Source organism: Protomyctophum bolini (genome assembly GCF_963924005.1).
Source record: "Protomyctophum bolini genome assembly, chromosome: 20".
Taxonomy (NCBI): domain Eukaryota; kingdom Metazoa; phylum Chordata; class Actinopteri; order Myctophiformes; family Myctophidae; genus Protomyctophum; species Protomyctophum bolini.
The window spans coordinates 19733046-19749477 of record NC_137881.1 but is presented as its reverse complement, the minus strand read 5'-3'; the positions used below and the strand labels follow the sequence as shown (position 1 = coordinate 19749477).

Below are 16432 nucleotides of genomic sequence, written 5' to 3'. Positions count from 1 at the left end.
CGTTTCTTATGTAGCGCTTAGAATAGAGTTGACCATGATGCACTGCATTAACAGACACAGCTGGTTGAGTTTAGATTATTAGTTAGAGATTGTTTAGTTAAATTACATTCGTTTTGGCAATAGTTTTTAGAGATGAGTTTGAAGATTCATTTTGAGATGGTTTAGCAAAATGTAGGTACTAAATGAGATTAGAGATGGTTGACTTTATGCATTTAATTAGAAATGGATAGGTTTACTATAGGCATTCAATTAGACAAGACGTGGATTCGTTTAGGCATTCCTTTACAAAGGTTTTATGTAGTTACGGTTATGGGATGTGTTTTGCGAGGATTAGTTACTGTCTGAGAATGTGCTTCATTCGTCTCCACACGTTGAGCAAGGCATGCTGGTTATTGCCTTGCTAATATACACATTCTAATGAGTACCAGTTCAAAAGGCTACAGGACAGCCTTATGTATGCTCAGGCAGGTACGTTATGAACAGGGCACCTCCAAGGTCAGATGTTTGGAGCTTACAGTATCTGACCTTGTGCCATGGCACAATTCTTGCTGAAGAAAATAAGGTAAGAACTTGAGCATGGAATGGAATCACTTGTAGTTGCAGCCATTATATTTGATGTTCATGTATAACACTGGAAAACCTTTCTTGTGACAACCACACTTTGACTTATGGTGCGTTACCCGTTCAGATCATATACTGGACACACCAAGACTGCATTTTATTCTTTATTCTTGCATGATGGATCGAAGACAAACGTTTGATTCATCATGCAAGAATAAAAACTAAAATGCAGTCTTGGTGTGTGCGACCCATTACCTTTATTTCATGTATATATAATTGAACCATTTCTAATGGGACATAATGGTTTAATTGCGACAGTAGGTCAGTATGGGATCTCACTTCCTTCCTGGACTACAAAGTCACACCTCCATGCAGCCTCCCCCCTCTCCACAAGGAAGGGAAGTGCACTAAAGCATTATGGGCATTGAGTGCAGTTTCATCCAGCGGTGAAATGTCCCTTTAAGGCCCTAGATAGGCCCTCATCAAACCCTTAGATCTCCATATATGGAGCTGACCTGTTCTGACATTCCTTGATCTGACCACATCAAACCCTGTACACTCACAAGACAAGCTCCATATATGGCCAGTACAGAATTCATTCCATATGTTGATCTGACCCCCCCCCCATGCCAAAGCGCCAGCGCTCGCCCAGCAGTCTGCCGTCACCCAGGCGTATGCGTGCACGCCCTTAGGGCGTCTTACTGGTAGTTGAACACAGAATTTTTATTTGAAAAAAAGAACTTGAAAAGGAACCCAGAACAATACAAAAGGTGTTGGCCGTGCGTGTGTGTGTGTGTGTGTGTGTGTGTGTGTGTGTGTGTGTGTGTGTGTGTGTGTGTGTGTGTACGTGTGCGTATATGCCTGTGTATGTGCAGTGTGTGTATCTTTTCTCACCTTGTCAGGCGCTGTGGCTGAGGGCGCTCCCCAAACTTCCTGCAAAGACACAAAATTGAGAGAAGAGCTTTTAGAAGGCTGGTTGAAAACCACACACACACACACACACACACACACACACACAAGAACACAAACATTGTGTTCACAACTTCACGCATTGGTGAGCTCAAACATTGCACACGTCCTGTTCTTGTCACCGTGGCCATGTGCCAAACTGAGGCAAGTGACAAGGGCGGCGGTGTGTATCTGTATCTAAATGACACTGAACTCCGTTTCACCCCACTTCACTCACTCCTTTTGCTAGTTAAATTTTGGGGGGGGAAGAAAGGGCTCATCTATCTGGATGCGCTGCACAAACTGTGTTCGCTTTATGAAGGCTTACAGATGCTCTCTTTCAAAGATTGAAGTGGAATTGAGTGCAGCATTCAAATAAAAGCTTAAAGTCATCATTACAAGCAACCAACAGAACTACTGTGAAAAACGTATGAAAGAAGTCAAGGACATTGCGTAGCAGTGTTTTTGTGTCCTTCCAATAAATTACTTGAAAACTGAAAAATGCAACTTGACAAGCGACCTTTGTTGCATTTCAGAAATGTGCAACATCTAAAAGGCAAATCCCTCCTGATGTGGGAGAGTAGTGTGTTATTACATTTCTTAATACCAATAAACAGTGATGTAAATAGGTTTTCAATGTAATGAGTCCCGGGATGCAGGGATGGTCTTTTAGATGAGTCCCAGGGACATTTTATGAGTCCCACTTCAGCGACGTTAAGAGTCATATTTTGCCATTTTTACAAATTGCAGCATTTACCTCCCATTTGGATATAATGTGGTTATATTCATGTAGAAAACAGAAGAAGAAATGATTATAACTAAAGCTAGCAAAAAAAAACTAGAATAAAAAAAACAGTACAGTAGTGCACAAAACGGAGACATGCTCACAGAGCTGAATATATAAAAAAAGACAGCGTTGCACCAGACACCCCTTAAAAGAAGTAAAGTCATCAGAGTCGCTGTTGGGCAGAAACCTTATATTGTATCATCACCATATTACTTTGTTTTGTCAAAACTTAGGATGGCACTATTTAGCAAACATAGCTGGCATTAGCCTCAACATGACACGTTGTAATCTTGCAGATCAGCTAATTTCACTATTTTCATTCACCTATGCGTGAAATGCCTAAAATGGGGACACCAGACTGTCTGTGGGCATTACAAATATTTAACCGATGAAAAGAATTAACAAGAGTTTAGGACTAAATAACTACATTGGATCCATTGGAAGTTTCTGCCCAACAGCGACAACATGATGCATGTACAGTATGTCATGATGGCTCATCGCGCCCGATAAGCCTAACTAAGTTTCACGATATGGTGGTGTAAACCCATCACTGCTTTTCTTTATATTCTGTTCTAGCCAAAGCGTTAGTCACACTTAGCCCTAATCTTATGACCGTGTCATACTTTCACATGCTAAAATAGAGTCTTGTCCTTCCTTAAATTTTTTTTTGATAGCAAAGCTTCTTGGAAATGCTGATGTGTGCTGCTAGCGAAACACAAGTCGCCGAAACCACAATGTGGGTCACAGGTGAAGGGGTTTGTGACCTTAAGACTGTGTGCGTATTGATAAGCTACATGTAGTAAACTACTGCGACATCTTTGAATGGAGCACATGCTATTGGGTCGGCCGATTCTGCTGAAGAGGCGTAAAGGGTTATTTACGCAGACACAAGAACTACCAGAAGAGGAAAGGGGAGAGATGGCATTTTAAATAATGTTTTATTTTAGAAAAAAAATCTATTTGTTCATTAAATATAATATACATTTTCGAAACATTTAAACCCCCCCCCCCCCCAAAATACAGAAAATAGTCTATCTATAAGTTCATAACATCGAGTCACCAGGCTTTCCACCACGGAGGAAAACCTGGTATTTGTTCCAAACTGGTCTGTGTGATCCGGTTTAGAACTTAAGTTACGGCATGATTGCATCGTTTTTGTTCGTTTTTGTTCTCGCTAGTCACACTTGCACTACGAGTTAGAATAAGAGATGCATATACCAAGCAATTATTATATCAAAATAAATGAAACGATTATACCAAACTCAACACATTCTAAACTAGGGGAATCATTTGGAGGTGCACGCCACAGAGCCGGAGGTTTCTGGTTGTGGGTTCCAGAAAGTTATTTCCACTCTGACCGGATCAAAAACCCGAAAGTGGTATTGAACCCAGGCTAATAAGTTCAGCTAACACGTTGCATTGTGATCTTTTTGATCAGATTTTTTTACCGCAATGTTTGTGCAATAATCATACCAAAGACAAATGGGACCCAGTGCCTCAGCATCAACGGTTGGATTGGGGGTAAGTCCCTGCGACATACTAGCGTCATGTCCAGGGGGTGTACTTGTGCATCAAGCTGCCTCACGCTACAGAAACAGGAGATAGGCTCCTGCCCTATGGGCCTCATGGCTCGGCAAGGCTACTTACTTTTTGTGCAATAATGCTGTGTATGTCTGTGTACTAACCCCAACTACAAAACAGGTCTTCAGTGGTTGATCAGATTATTCTAATTGGTCACAATCTTACGTCCATACGTTTTTCCGTCAATTCGCTGATATATACTCAACTATTGAGAAAAATGTATGGATCGAATAATTGCCAAGAAAATAAATGACAGTTGCAACCCCACCAAAGTCCAGAGTAGACAAAACTCTACGGTATAAGACCTCCTGATACAGTATGATGCAGGCATGCAGTCTAGTAGTAGCCATACAGTCTAGCCAGATGAACCATAAAGAGAGCAAGTGAGGAAGACGGGAGGGAAGGGGATAGAGAGATTGGGCGGGTAAGGGAAATAAAGAGAAGGCTGGAATAGAAAAATCAATGGCCTGAGTGCTGCCTCTCTCAGTCTCTCCTCCCTGAAGAATCTCTTTCATCGCACCCATCTGTCAGAGGGGCTACAGTAAACCCTGGCTTACAAGCCCTGGTTGGCACAAGTCTGCATCGAAGCTACAAGCACAAGGCACGTGGAGGTGGCTGGCAAGGGCAAGGGAGGCTGTGTGGAGTGAGTGAGTGAGTGAGTGAGCCGTGTGAGTGAATGAGTGTTGTATTGTAAATACTGTATGTGTGAGTGAGTTGGAGAGAAACCGAGACACATTTCCTCCCATGTTGCAAGATGTGGTAATTCTGGGTCACTGAGAGGGCTGGTGATACAGCAGCCAAAACGCTGTACCAAACACACGCACGGTTAAAACATTAAGATAAACAACGAGAGACAGGGGGGAGAGAGATACATGAAACGGAGACGAAGAGAGACACATTGCGTGGCAGAATAAAGGCAGATCCACCATGCAGGAGGGGGGGGAATAGAGGTGGAATAATTAAAGGGGAGTCTGATCAATAAGGTTCCCACACTGAAGCGCTGATGCTTCAACGGGCTAATGGATTCCAGACGGCTCTCTCTCTCTCCCTCCCTCCCTCCTGTTTACCCTCGCCCTCTTGCACTGCAAAACAGTGAAAGATGGCGGGATGGTTAGAGGGGTGCGTGATACTGTAGTGAGTCTAGCACAGGGCCAAGGCGACAGACGAGGCAACGAGAAGCAGAGAAGGAATGGAGGAGGAGGAGGGGGGATGGGGGGCGGCTAGATAGATGACAGGGAGAGGGTGGAAGAAGAGACTACTATGGGGAGAGAGGATGATAGCACCAGCAACAGTTACAAATGTGAAATGTCCATGAACTCTACATTCGGTATGCTGTTACTGGACACTTTTCCACACATGTACGCAGACACGCACGCAGACACATTTTCCAGTAGCAGGCCAAATAATCCGATTTGGAAGTGTGTCTTCACTTGTCACAATCAATACACATAGGGAGAGAGGATGATAGCACCAGCAACAAGAACAGTTACAAATGTGAAATGTCCATGAACTCTGCATTCGGTATGCTGTTACTGGACACTTTTCCACACATGTACGGATTGTACGCACGCACGCACGCACCAACGCACGCACACATTTTCAAGTAGCAGGCCAAATAATCAGATTTGGAAGTGTGTCTTCACATGTCACAATCAATACACAATCAATTAGACGACAGAATAACTTTAATCTAAACCTCCATTAACTGAATGGGTGTCAACAGACATAACTAATGCATAAAAACTAGTTAAATGGATTGCAGACTACTAGTGAAAGAACATAAAAACTAGTTGAATGGATTGCAGACTACTAGTGAAAGAACAAACAACTTAAGGACTTGATCTCCAAATGAGAATTAACTTCAAGATAGGGGAGTGCCGTCTGCTATAATCCAGAGGCTCTGTGGGAAACCGTTCCAGCGTGCACGGACAGGAGGCACAGTTATGGAACAATGGCGGAGATGCAATCAGTTAATGGGAATCGGCAGCGACCCGTTGCAGCTGTGTTTGACAGAGTATATGCTCACCAATGCTTGCCAGACATATGAACTGACCCGCACAGAGGTATCCATCTATTGATACATCGGACATGCATTGATTGCCTTCTTGTTGAAGATCTCTCTCCAATTCAGTGCACATGGGATTTATATTTGTTGGCTTTTGGTTTTCTCTTCCTCCATCATACTCCTTTCTCATTAGCGTATATCTTCATCTTTAGTCTTGTGGGACCATTCCATGTGGATATCGTAATCGCACGTTCATTATAGGTTTGTTCACTGGAACTTGTGTTGACAGAAATGTTTAGTGTATTTAGTTATTAATGAAAGTGTTGTTTTATTATTGTGCTTGTGGATAAATAAGGCTATAATAGGTATGTGGTTTTCTAATTATTGCCCGGCATTCACCTCACTGTCCAACCGTGGCCTTGCCTGGATGAGCCTTGCCTACTACGGCTTGGTGCCGGCCCTCAGCTGGATAATGCCCCAGGTGATAAATAAATAATATATATATCTAAATGTCATAACGACATCATTAGTTCCTGATCTTAAGAACTATAAATCACCAGAGTCACAGGATTATTTAAGATGATGTCCCTGAGGCACAACCTGTGTGAAGTAGTAATCAGAAGTAGTAATCAGAAGTATGAGTAATCAGAAGTATCACAGAGAACGACCATGGACTGCTACAGTATAATATTTATTACACCACTAATACTATATATCTTAATATTCATATACATAATATAACGGGATTTCCAAAAAATATTATTTATTTTTCGTTTTAGAATGGAAGCCTTCAGTTGAATTATAACCTAGAGTGGGTCACCAAAGCTTAATGAAAAATGAATCAATGCAAAGTCTGTTCAAATTCAAAGACTCCTCTTGTCCCGGCCTGTAACTTTGAGGCTGGCCTGCTAGGCCATCCAATGCTCCCCCAAGATGGTACCCTGAGAGCGACTTGAAAGTAACATCTGGCAGTCTGGAAAAGACCATCACTCACAGCAGCTTAAGCTACGAGATACAGGTTTGCGCCGCTGAAATTAGTTCTGGCATTTCTTACAGGATCATAAGATCCGTTTAGCCCATAGCATTGGCCTGAGGGCCCCGTTTATATTATTTTATTATTGGATGGAGGATTTATCTCAATGTTCAATCAGTACTGACCTACTATACTATAGCAGGTCAGGTTTCCTCCTCTGGCCACGGGCCAAAGGAGGAAAGGGAAGCTCTGTCAGAACACAGGTTTCATCCGAGTTGCTCCCACGTCCGGTATCCCTTTTTCTCTTCCCTCCTTCCTTCCTTCCTTCCTCCCTCCCGCTCTCCCTCCTCACCTCCTGAACATTATCAGCGATCCCATTGGATACACAATGGGGGCAGACACAGCAGCAGGGGCAAACAACAGGGGTAGGGTGGTGTGTGCAGTCAGGGCCAGGCTGCAGGGGCAGACACAGCAGCAGGGGCAGACAACAGGGGTAGGGTGGTGTGTGCAGTCAGGGCCAGGCTGCAGGGGCAGACACAGCAGCAGGGGCAGACAACAGGGGTAGGGTGGTGTGTGCAGTCAGGGCCAGGCTGCAGGGGCAGACACAGCAGCAGGGGCAGACAACACGGGTGGTGTGTGCAGTCAGGGCTACATCAAGCTTCACCGTGCGGAGGAGGAGGGCAGGAGGCATTGATAATCTGAGGCGTCCGGCCACTGAAAGGTGTGGCGTCAGCAGGAAAGAAAACGACAAAGGGCTGCATGTGGGACGGCAACACAGTGGGCCTCATTTATCAAATTCTGTAAAACATTAGAGTGAGTGAGAGAGGGGGGGAGAGAGAGAGAGAGAGAGAGAGAGAGAGAGAGAGAGAGAGAGAGAGAGAGAAACACACACACACACACACACACACAGAGAAAGAGGATTCACTCCCTCTCTAAAGAGAGAGGGAGGACTCTATATAGTGCCCCTGAACTGATTTGTTGCCTGGGTGTTTTTTCAGGAGCTGGCAGGGACGAAATCTTAAGGGCAAAGTGTGCAGCCGGTAACTGTAAAATGCTAACAGCCATGCCTACTTTAAATGTGAACTCCTTGTTCAACTTCTTACAGCGTACAGGTAGCTGGTAAAGACTAAAGACTGCTATGCATTGGCGCTCGTCGCACCTCCTCCGTGGTCGTCAGCCAGGCAGGAAACACCGATCCTCATGGCCTTGATATGCCATTGAAAACGCCAATCCCGTTGATTGGTACCTTCACTTGGCACGGTTGTTAAAGAGGCCCGCGTGTGCCAAGGTCGTTGAACTGGCATTAAACTGGCACAGATTCCAATCAGACCATTAACGACCAGGATGTCCGTAGTCCTGTGCTTTCCAGAGGGAAGTGAGAGTGATGTCACCAGCTGCTCTTCAGCCAAACACTTAAAATATAAGTTATAACCTTCATTTCAACAGGAAGGTTAGTTGCGAGCACATTTTGCACAGCTGCAGGTTTTGGGAGTATAAATGAAATAATGTGTTACCTTTGTTAGTAGCTCCCGTCACAGATTGTGATGGGAGATGTGTTCATGTGCGTAGTTGTTGTCAATGCATACAGAAGATGACAAATAAAATACAATCTGTTGCTAAATATGGACATGAATTTATGTAATTCTAAGTAACTGCTGGTCGATGATGCTAAACAAGACGAGAACGATTTAAAAGATTGCATTGTTTCTGCGATGCTGTTATTTTTTTACATTTCCATTTTTCCCACATACAGTTTTAGCCAATTCAATGAATTTAGATGTCACCAGACATACTGTATGAGCAGAGCAGGCACGCCAGGCAGAGATCTATCTACTTCACACCTGTGTGAAGTAAGTGGTGCAACTCAAGACCCGCAGGTGCCGTCCCGGACCGGTGTTAGGCTGAACAGTGACACTTGGTTTTGAAAAGCAAACGAATGCTATTTTCGTGCTCGGACACAGCCAGCCAGCCAGGGACAGACCCGGGCAGCCAGAGACACACAAAGCCCCTTAATGAAGTGGTTGCACCGCTTAAAAATGGTCTCAATATGAGAATACGACAGCTGAGTGGTTGTGTCTCCTACCACAATAGGGCAGGCTTTGATGCCCGACGGCGTGTACTGACGGCGACTCTCTGCCCGTTTCCTGTCTCGCTCCACACTGCAGCGAAAAAAGGCAGAAAACCCCCCAAAATCTGAATATTTTTTCTCTCATTACAAACTATGTATGCTTTACCAAGATCCATGATACTGAATGTATGTATTGTATATACTAGAAAATAACTCTTCTTACATCCATCCACTATTAATCACCAGTCTGACAAAACACAGCACAGACATATATAGCCAGTCTGACACTTCAGCAGCCCCAAGGCTACAGAGAACAGCAGAGACATATGGGACGACAAAACACACACACACACACACACACACACACACACACAGTGTGTGTGCACCTGTGAACAAGGGCGTGATGAAACCTGAAGCGGCCATGACTGGGTGATCAGTTTGAGGAACGGTCTTACACCTCTAAAATCGTATTTGTTACATGGTCAGCATTGCTTTCATTTTACATATCAAATACCATACAATGGTATTTGAATGATTAGAATACCATTGTAGGGTACGGTATGACATCTAATCTAACAGGTCAATATAGGTTGTGCTCCAGTTTCTTTTGTGTTTTTGCACTTGTGCTGTGCTACCACATGTCGAGTCTGGAGAGCTACACTACTTTATTTTATATAGTGGGAAAACGTGACAAACGTCCATAGCCACTCTATCTGGAATTACCCGTTTGTTTACAAACATCCAAGCATTCCGATCGGGTCTATGTCATACAACAGATAGAGAAATTAGGCAATCTAAAAACTCTTGTACAGTATCTTCTGAATCTATTTTGTAAATCTCATTTTCGCTAATAATTTGAAATGTTGTGAAATGTTCACTTATAATAACATGCCCCAAAATAGGGATGCAAGGATTCATGAAAATAAATAAAGACACAAAAATAAAACTGTCAAACATTGGACGACAAATAGAAGTCAATGCTTATGTGTGTGTGTGTGTGTGTGTGTGTGTGTGTGTGTGCACTCTCTCCTGTGGATTCATTTCCTATTTCCCTTCCTAGTCATCTAATATTTAGCCCTTCTCTGCCAGACACAAGTACTAATTATTTCCCCTGTAATCCAGAGCAGCTGAGTTTCCAGTGCTGCGATCCAGAGACATGTCTTGCTGAAAACGGCAACGTGTAAAATGTTACGGCTATAAGACATATAAAAACTTAAATGAGCGTGACCAGCGTTCAGAGGTTTCTTGAAATACAATACAATATCCTCAGCAGATCTGCGACTAATGACTCTGGATTTGGAAATTAACTTCTTATTCAAAATAGATGGATCTCTAAATTAAAGGAAATAAAAGGATTCACACATCATCTTGTTGTGGCCACAACAGCATACTGTACTACACAGCCGAGGTAAAGTTAGACAGGAGTTGTGTGTGGGAGAACCTTGGCATGGTTCTCTGACAGGTACCATGACGTATGAGGTATTAGTGACGGATAGGGGGGACAGCTGCTATGAATAGAGTCCTCATGCACAAAAACACACACAATGTCCACAGACATGCACACACACACACACCACAGGGGGCTGATTGAAAGAGTGTGAACCCGGACTGTCACTCACTTTGGGACGTGTTTGACAGCTGTGACTGACAGTCCAAACAGTTGGAAAGATAAAACACACATCATCGGCTGAGGGTTCCTGGGAGACCAAAATACACACCCTGACATGTCCTCAGCACTATGTGCCCCGGCACGCGCACGCACGCACGCACACAAGAAAGATTGCAAAGACAGCATCCGATACGATACCGCACTTTTACTTCTTTCAGCACGTAATGGAAGCCAACAAGTAACCGTGGAGGGGGAAAATCACATTTGAACCACTTTGACTGACGCTCTTAAATCCAGGTGCAGTGACTAGCTTAAGGACATCTTTGAAGCAAGGACGTCCGTCTTAGTCATTCTTACCGGGTGTGCCGTCAAGGAAAGTTAACGTAAGGGACTTTGTATTCTTTTATAATTCGCACAGTATGCTGCAGAGCAGACAGCACAACGTACACGTTTCCGCGTTGCATCAACGCCGACGATGTAAAGCCTTCGTCAGCGGTGTATCAGCGCAGACGATGGCTTTACGCCGAAATGCGTACGTTGTGCTGTCAGCTCTGCAGCATACTGTGCAAATTATAAAAGAATAAAAAGTGCCTTAAACTAAATGAGTTTTAGTGAGTGCTGGTATTCTCTTTTTAGAGATTTAGGTTAAGATTTAAGTTGGCTTAAGGACATGACAGGACACTTTGGCTGCCATGTGATTAAACCTGTCATGGTTGCAGGATAGGACAAGTTCTCAAACCACCCTCGTGGTTGAAAAAGACCTGCTCTAAGTAAGAAAATAAATAAATAAAAAGACAACCTCATTAACCAGAATCTGCGGCTAGCAAACTCAACTGTCATAGCTTAGGAGGCAGCCAATCATGACTAGGTCCCTACTACGCGATTGACTACACGAGTGGTTCGGAGTAGACTCACATTGGCTTAGGCAGTATGGGGTCAGACTCCCATTGGCTTAGGGGGCAGCCAATCATGACTAGGTCGCTAATAAAAAACAGGCCTGTTTCACCTGACAAAAAACAACTAGAAAAGGGCGCTCCTTGGAGCCCAGGGGCCCTATTTTCACCATTAAATGGTGCATTCATATAGCGCCTTCATCCAAGGCGTTTCACTTAGACTGTGCGTTACATTCACCCATCTCATGAGCTTGTAGATCTGCTATTTTTAAATAGCTAAAGCATAATGTAACACCAAAAGGGGTTCCCGCCTAAAATGGGTTAATCTTCCCACTCTATTTTTATTTTTTTGTAATCGGTTCAAAGAAATGCAGTATTAGGATTCTTCATAGGCAACACAGAATACCTGAAATTTTAAATAAAATCGATCCCGGACCAGTAGGTCCCCATTGTGCATTAAATGCAAAAAAGCGGTTGGTACGTATATACACACACCGTTTCTGGGAATGCCCCAAGATTGCCAGGTTTTGGTCGTGTGCGACAAAATAATTTAGTTAAATTATGAAGTCTACGATCTGCAAAGATCCTGGGCAATTGTTATTAGGGCTGCCATTTAAACTTCTTCTCTGCTTCTCTGCGTAGCTAGAAAATGCATTTTGTTCAATTGGATTCACGAAAAACCTCCATCAGTAACTCAGTGGTATAGAGAAATCTACAGAGTTCTTCCAATGGAAAGAAGACTCGGTGCCAAATTAAAAGTAGAGAGAAAACAACTTTATGAATATTTGGCGGCCGCTCATAGATGACTTGCCCAGGGATCTATCTACTCTGATTTATAAAGGAAGTGATTCATTGGATTGGAGAGCGCCAGCTGTACTCTTGCAATTTGCCTTCTGATGTACCCGTGTGTGTTGTGTGTACTACACATATATATTTTATGAATATCTAACTGTATTGTGTATCCATAGCTTCATGCTGATGTGCTGCTGCTTGCCCTATTCTTTTTGTCTTTGTTTTTATTGTAGTATTGTGCTTTTAATTTATACTTTTCTAGTTTGTTCTACTCTATTTGTATACATTTATAACACATTCTGCATCTACAAGAGTTAAAAATTCAATATAAATATTATTAAAAAAGGAGCACTCCTGCAAACTTTGGAAGCCAATCTTAACCAATCATGATGGAGTATGAAAAATCTGAAAGTTTTGTTTAATAGAGCAAAGACTGTACCAATTTGCGTGATGTTTGGACAAAATCTGTAGGTCATGGTGTACTGTCAAAATGCATAAATAGGCCTCCTGGTGGTGCTAAGTGAAAAATATGGGGCAGAGGTTCAGCTCTGGCATCCAGGGAGGAGTGTTTGGCTGCGATCACACCAACGGTGCCAGAGATTAGCGGTTCACAGACGGGTGGATGGAGTGCAGAACATACTCTCCCCATGCCTTCGGCCTGGCGGAGACAATAATGGACCTTGACATGAAAAGGGTTGAAAACCACTGGTCTAGGAGGACATGCTCAAATCAAAAGGGTGAAAAGCGGTTAAAAATAAATAATTGTAAAAATGCAAAGCCCTTTTATGGAGGCAAGTCTTCTTTTTATCCCACTTTACATATTCAGTTGCCTATGTGCGCGCAGCACGCATGTATGCTCACAGACAGACAGACACACAGCCCTGCCTACACCATCTAGCCTCTTGACCCCAGCCCTCCCTGAAGTAACAATACACAACCCACATAGGCGTTCAGACGCCATCATTCACATGCTCAAGGTCAAGGGTCGGGTTGCGACCCCTGAAGTCAACGGCAGGCGATGCGTGTGCGCGGCCTGAACGCAATGACATTAACATACAAAGATGTGCTTGGCTTTTATAGGGCTTTCACAAAATGGTCAAAAATTTAGATTCCTACAAAAATATCTATTTTTGAACATTATGGGGGATCCAATACGGGACATAAATAGTTATTATATAGGTATATTTATTCATACATTTGTTTTTGTCGCATGCTGTAAAATATTTATGCCTAAAGACCACAGACCTCTCTGCGGAATGATTCGTACTTTGATATTGAATCATATTCATACTTACTAATGTTAGTTGGCTACTGGTTTAAATAAAAGACTGAAGGCCTGATCAGTTAACTGAAAATGTACAGTAGAAGAGGCATTCATGATTCAACACCCAAGGGTCAGCTGTACCGTGATAACGGTACAGCGGAACAATAATTATCTTTTCCTTTGACATTAAACGGGAAAAAAAGTAATCAAACGATGTAAGGACCGGTTACTGACCAAAATCCAAAACATACCTAGATAGCCAATACAAAGTTGGGTCTCCCATCATTACACATTAACGTCAACACGCTCGCTCCTTTCAGCTTCAGCCCTATATAGTATATACTGTATGTTTTCATCAATTAAAGTGATGTTATGTGACTCCTGTCTGTGCATTTAGTGCGGAGGACGTAAACTGGCACAGCTTCATGCTCAACGATTCTCAGGCCAAGGACCCCTCAGCAGAGGGAGATGAAGCATGGTCCCCCACAGCCCCACTAAAACATTGTGTTGCAGATTTAAAAAAATTAAAATATTTCATTGATGGCTTCATAGACTATCATATCACACAGGATTTGGCAGCCCCCCCTGGTAGTAACTCTGAGGACCCCCTGTTGAAGAACAACAGACCTGTGTTCTCGTGAGGCCAGTCGCTGTACATGGAGGCCAGGGGCCACACGAGAAGCAGACAGGCGCAGTAGTATACAGTATGCTGAACGCAGATAGGATGGGCGGATGCATATAAAAAGGCAGATGTTATAAGCTCAAACAGTAATGAGAACGGGGTGTTCTGGGAGGACAAGTAAATAAACCAGCAGTAGTATAGTGACAAACGCTTGTGAACCAGTACATTTCAGAGCCAGACATTCAAATGATGTAGTTTGTTGTATACAGACACGATCATAACAACATTAGGCCAATAAATATATGTTGGTTGATGAAGCACTCCGAGACCACCACCCCGGCCCGCCCAGATTTACGTGGCTTGGCAATGGCCATGGCATTTAGGCCATTTCAGTTGATATGTTTATTTAATAAGGTTTTATGAAAATGTGGATTGAAGTAAGTGACATTTAAAAGGTTTTCAGAATTTGTGAACAGAATTTGTGAACAGAAATGAAGTGGTAATCAATGCCGCCCACTGAAGCCGAGGTTCAGTTTAACACTCGGGTGCAAAAAGAATATCCATCTTATTAAATCACACACTTTCTCAGAACTGTAGAGTTTTAGGCAGCAGGTCAAAGCTGCACTCTGGTGTGGGAGATGTGTGGGTTACGTGTGAATGCTGCACACGGCACATGGACACGTACGGCACAGGGTGTGATTCCATATAGGCCTCACTCTGTGCATCTTTGTGCGTGTGTGCGTTGGGGCAACAGCAGGGTAGGGTAGAGGTGGAGGGTGGTTGGGGGGATAAGGGATTAGATGCATAAAGGTGTCTGCTTTCCATGCCCGAGGGCTGATAGCAGATATCACAATTTTGAGTGAACGTACACCCCTGTTACTACGAGTGGAGCACCACCACCACCACACTACCTCACAGCAGCACCCACCGGCCTCCAGACACAGGGAAGCTCAGTGACACCGAATATGCAAAGACAGCTCAGACTGTGGTACTGAAGTAGGTGCGGCAGGAGCTTATCCAAGTTTTATAAAAGACGCCAAAGAACAATTCTGTGCTGTAGCGGTTCACTCAGAGTCACTCGATCATATAATCCATTATACACATGCCAGTGCTGGTTAGAATGTCATCAAATGAATCTGTCAAAAGCTATTCTAGGTTTCTAGCCTGCCATAAATATAACCTTGAACCCAAACCATAAATCATAGAGATGCCCAAATCTTTTGTCTGACTGAAATATTACCTGGGCTATGGGCCAAAAGAGGCCAGGAAAGCATTGCAAATGTTTGTCAAGGGTGTTTATTACTAGGCCTTGTAATGACGCCGTTATCTCAAAACGAAACAGATAAGCCCATTTCAATTGTACCCCCAAACAATTCTCTCTGGAACATGTTATAGAATTTTGAGGATGCCTCAAATAATGCCTGTGGGCTTTGCATTGGGTGGCCCCCTGTCATAAATCAGCACTTAATGGAGGATAAAGACAATCTCTAGTGAGGTCATTATGCACTGGTAAAAGATATCACAACTCAGGACATGTATTCCTAACAGCCATGGGAGGGAAGATTGAAGATGGATGGGATTTCTTTTTTGTCTTAAGATTGTGTAACTCTGCGCCTGTGTGTGTGTGTGCGCGCGCACGTGCGTGGGCGTGTGTGCGCAGTGCGCACATGCTTGTGTGTGTGTGTGTATCTTTGTTTAGGTAGGTGATAATTATACCGCCTCTCTGATTATATGCATTGGTGGAAGAAACAAAATGAGAGTTCAGATTCACGGTAAGGCGAGAGACATTTCTCAAAGTCAAGCACAAGCTATTGCACGGCCTATTGAGAAATACCTGCATCCTTATGTCACCCCCCAAACCCACAAACAATGACAAAGCCTTCTAGCAACAGTTTTCACACACAATGCATTATGAATTAATGTTGCTTATATACACACACACGCATGCCTTCAATGGCCTATTGTGCGTGCGTGCGGGCTGCACACGTGAGCATTACATCTAGCCTGGCTAATAAGCCAGACCGAACAGGCTACATTACATCCACATCACTCAAGCACAAATTAATCAGCCATATATATATTTTGTAAACTTCGCCACACTAAACTAATTTCCCCGGGCAGCTTTGAACAAATGTGAGAGACAGAAATGGAACGAGACAGTGAAAGAGAGAGAACCAGACAGCGAGACACGGAACAAGACAGAGAGAGGTGATACAAAGAGAGAGGAAGCGAGTAGGAGGGCAGTCAGACACTGCAGACAGAAAGCAACGAGGTGGCTCGTGTCATGGGGCGGCCGTCAGCTCTACTCTCCCCTTTGCACGGTGCTTGG

At 43.5% G+C, this 16432-nt stretch overlaps 1 protein-coding gene across 2 annotated transcripts in view; it reads right to left on the bottom strand.

The window, feature by feature from the left end:
- Nucleotides 1-16432, bottom strand: part of rbpjb (recombination signal binding protein for immunoglobulin kappa J region b) — a 57431-nt gene that overhangs the window by 24660 nt on the left and 16339 nt on the right. For both annotated transcript variants that reach the window (XM_080792810.1, XM_080792811.1), the window contains exon 2: nucleotides 1456-1494. In XM_080792810.1, coding sequence (XP_080648936.1) covers nucleotides 1456-1494 — 39 coding nt within the window. The remainder of the gene's footprint in view (nucleotides 1-1455; nucleotides 1495-16432) is intronic.